The 1,959-nt window shown below is 46.1% G+C and overlaps 1 protein-coding gene across 1 annotated transcript; it reads right to left on the bottom strand.

Annotated features, from left to right (window-relative positions):
• Positions 1–383: 383 nt before the first annotated feature.
• Positions 384–1,952, bottom strand: LOC107695000 (5-hydroxytryptamine receptor 1D-like). The gene has a single exon (XM_016494754.1). It carries the CDS (start codon positions 1,940–1,942, stop codon positions 800–802), a length of 1,143 nt encoding a protein of 380 aa, XP_016350240.1. The 5' UTR covers positions 1,943–1,952; the 3' UTR covers positions 384–799.
• Positions 1,953–1,959: the final 7 nt, after the last annotated feature.

Genomic DNA, 1,959 nt, shown 5'->3' with positions numbered 1-1,959 from the left:
TTCCACAAGCTGCGTTATTGGGATATTTGATGAAATAATGACCTTCACATCATAAAACTCCTTCAGCAGCAGCTAAGGCTGTACCTCGTGTCAAAGCACATCATTCTCTCTCATCAGGTACATCCAGAATTTGAACCTTTGATCATTTTGATCACTTTTCTTCTGCTGCATCATGTCCTGAAATGAGCCATGCAGCCCGAAGCTTGTTTTTCATCCTCATGATCATAAAACTCCTCAAACTCTGACATCAAAATAAAAGAGGAAACTGATAACAAACCTCTTTCACACAAAAATGCCAAACCACAAAACATAAAGCTTTGTTTAATCTTATATAATGAACATTTTTATTTAGGGAGTCTATACTAATGTCCATGAACCATGTATGTGTTCCTATGAGAGCAGCAACCTTTATTTATTTGTGTTCTTTTTAAATAAAGTGTATTTCATGTTAATATCAGTCCATTTCTGGTAAATAAGGCAGTTTAAAGACAGCTATTGGTTACAAAGACAGTAAAACATCGCTCTCTAGTGAAGGATTCATAATCTTTGCATGCATTCATAAACTACGAGGAAGCATCAACAATATGACACAATATTTTACAAGCTGTCTCATGAGAACAGTAATATACATTGACCAGACACTATGTGCGCGTTTAGGAGCTCGCTGAAAAACAAACGGCAGGGTACGTTGGGTCCTCCAAGCATAAGAACGATGAATGTTCACAGGATTTGGATATTTTCCGCAGACATCCACTAGTTAAGTCATGAACATGTCAAAACACACAAGAGACGTGTAACATCAGTAGCATCTTTTAAACTTGATGAGTTTGTGGAAGGCTTGTTTGAAGTCATCATTGAAGGCAGTATAGATGACTGGATTGATGAGCGAGTTGAGGTACCCCAGCCAGGTGAACACATCAAAGAGCACAGGATGAAACCAGCAGTCTTTACAGACCCCCATCACCAATGTGAACACGAAGAACGGGAGCCAGCACACTATAAACGCACCCAGGATAATCCCAAGAGTTTTGGTGGCTTTCTTCTCGCGAGCGGCACAAAGACGCTTTCTTTCCAGCATGCTATCGGCCAGCTTCACTTTCACACTGTTTGTGAAAAGAGGAGACCCTCCTCCCCCACCTCCTCCTCCTCCAGGATGAGGATGTCCCTCCTGATTAGAGGTGGAGTTCAGCGAGCAGAGCGAAGAGCCCGCTGAGTTCTGGATGAGCTGAGCAGCGGTGAACCGTTTTCCGCTTGTCGTTGGCGTTTTGAAGATCCTGGAGCGAGCCGCCACATAGATACGCCCGTAGAGAATCATCAAGAGAACCGTGGGAACATAAAACGCGCCAAATGTGGAATAGAGCGTGTAGAAGATCTGGTCAGTGTTGACCATGCACTCTGTGAGCTCCTCGTGGGCCTTAGCCTGCCGCCAGAAGAGAGGAGGCAAGGAGATGGAGACCGAGATCACCCACACTACGCCGATCATCAGTGCCGCTCGCCGCATGGTTCGATGCTTCGAGTATTCCAAGGCATCGGTAATGGCCCAGTATCGGTCGAGCGCGATCACGCACAGGTGCAGAATGGAAGCCGTGCAGAACGTTATGTCAGATGATAGCCAGATATCACACACGATCTGACCTAGAGTCCAAGTCTTACTGACTGTGTACACAATGCTGATCGGCATGACTAAAATGGACACCAGGAGGTCTGTCGCTGCGAGAGAGCCAATCAGGAAGTTGGCGGGGGTGTGAAGCTTGCGTGTGAGGAAAATGGTGGCGATCACGAAAGCGTTGGACAGAGCGGTGGCCAAAGTGACGATGGCTAACATGGCGGAGATGGAGATCTGAAGGCTGAGGAGTGAAGCGTCATCCCAGGACTCCAGGGTTGTGGGACTGACTGTGGCATTGATGAGGAAGAACTCATCTGAGCTGTTCACCAGATCCATGTTGCATGGTTCACCAG

This window comes from Sinocyclocheilus anshuiensis, unplaced genomic scaffold, assembly GCF_001515605.1.
Source record: "Sinocyclocheilus anshuiensis isolate Anshui unplaced genomic scaffold, SAMN03320099.WGS_v1.1 scaffold942, whole genome shotgun sequence".
NCBI lineage: Eukaryota > Metazoa > Chordata > Actinopteri > Cypriniformes > Cyprinidae > Sinocyclocheilus > Sinocyclocheilus anshuiensis.
Note: the sequence above shows the minus strand (reverse complement) of the source record. Positions and strands in the feature narration are given on the sequence as shown.

Excerpts from the sequence above, each read along its gene's own strand:
- LOC107695000 (XM_016494754.1), bottom strand. The coding sequence starts at position 1,942 with ATGGATCTGGTGAACAGCTCAGATGAGTTCTTCCTCATCAATGCCACA.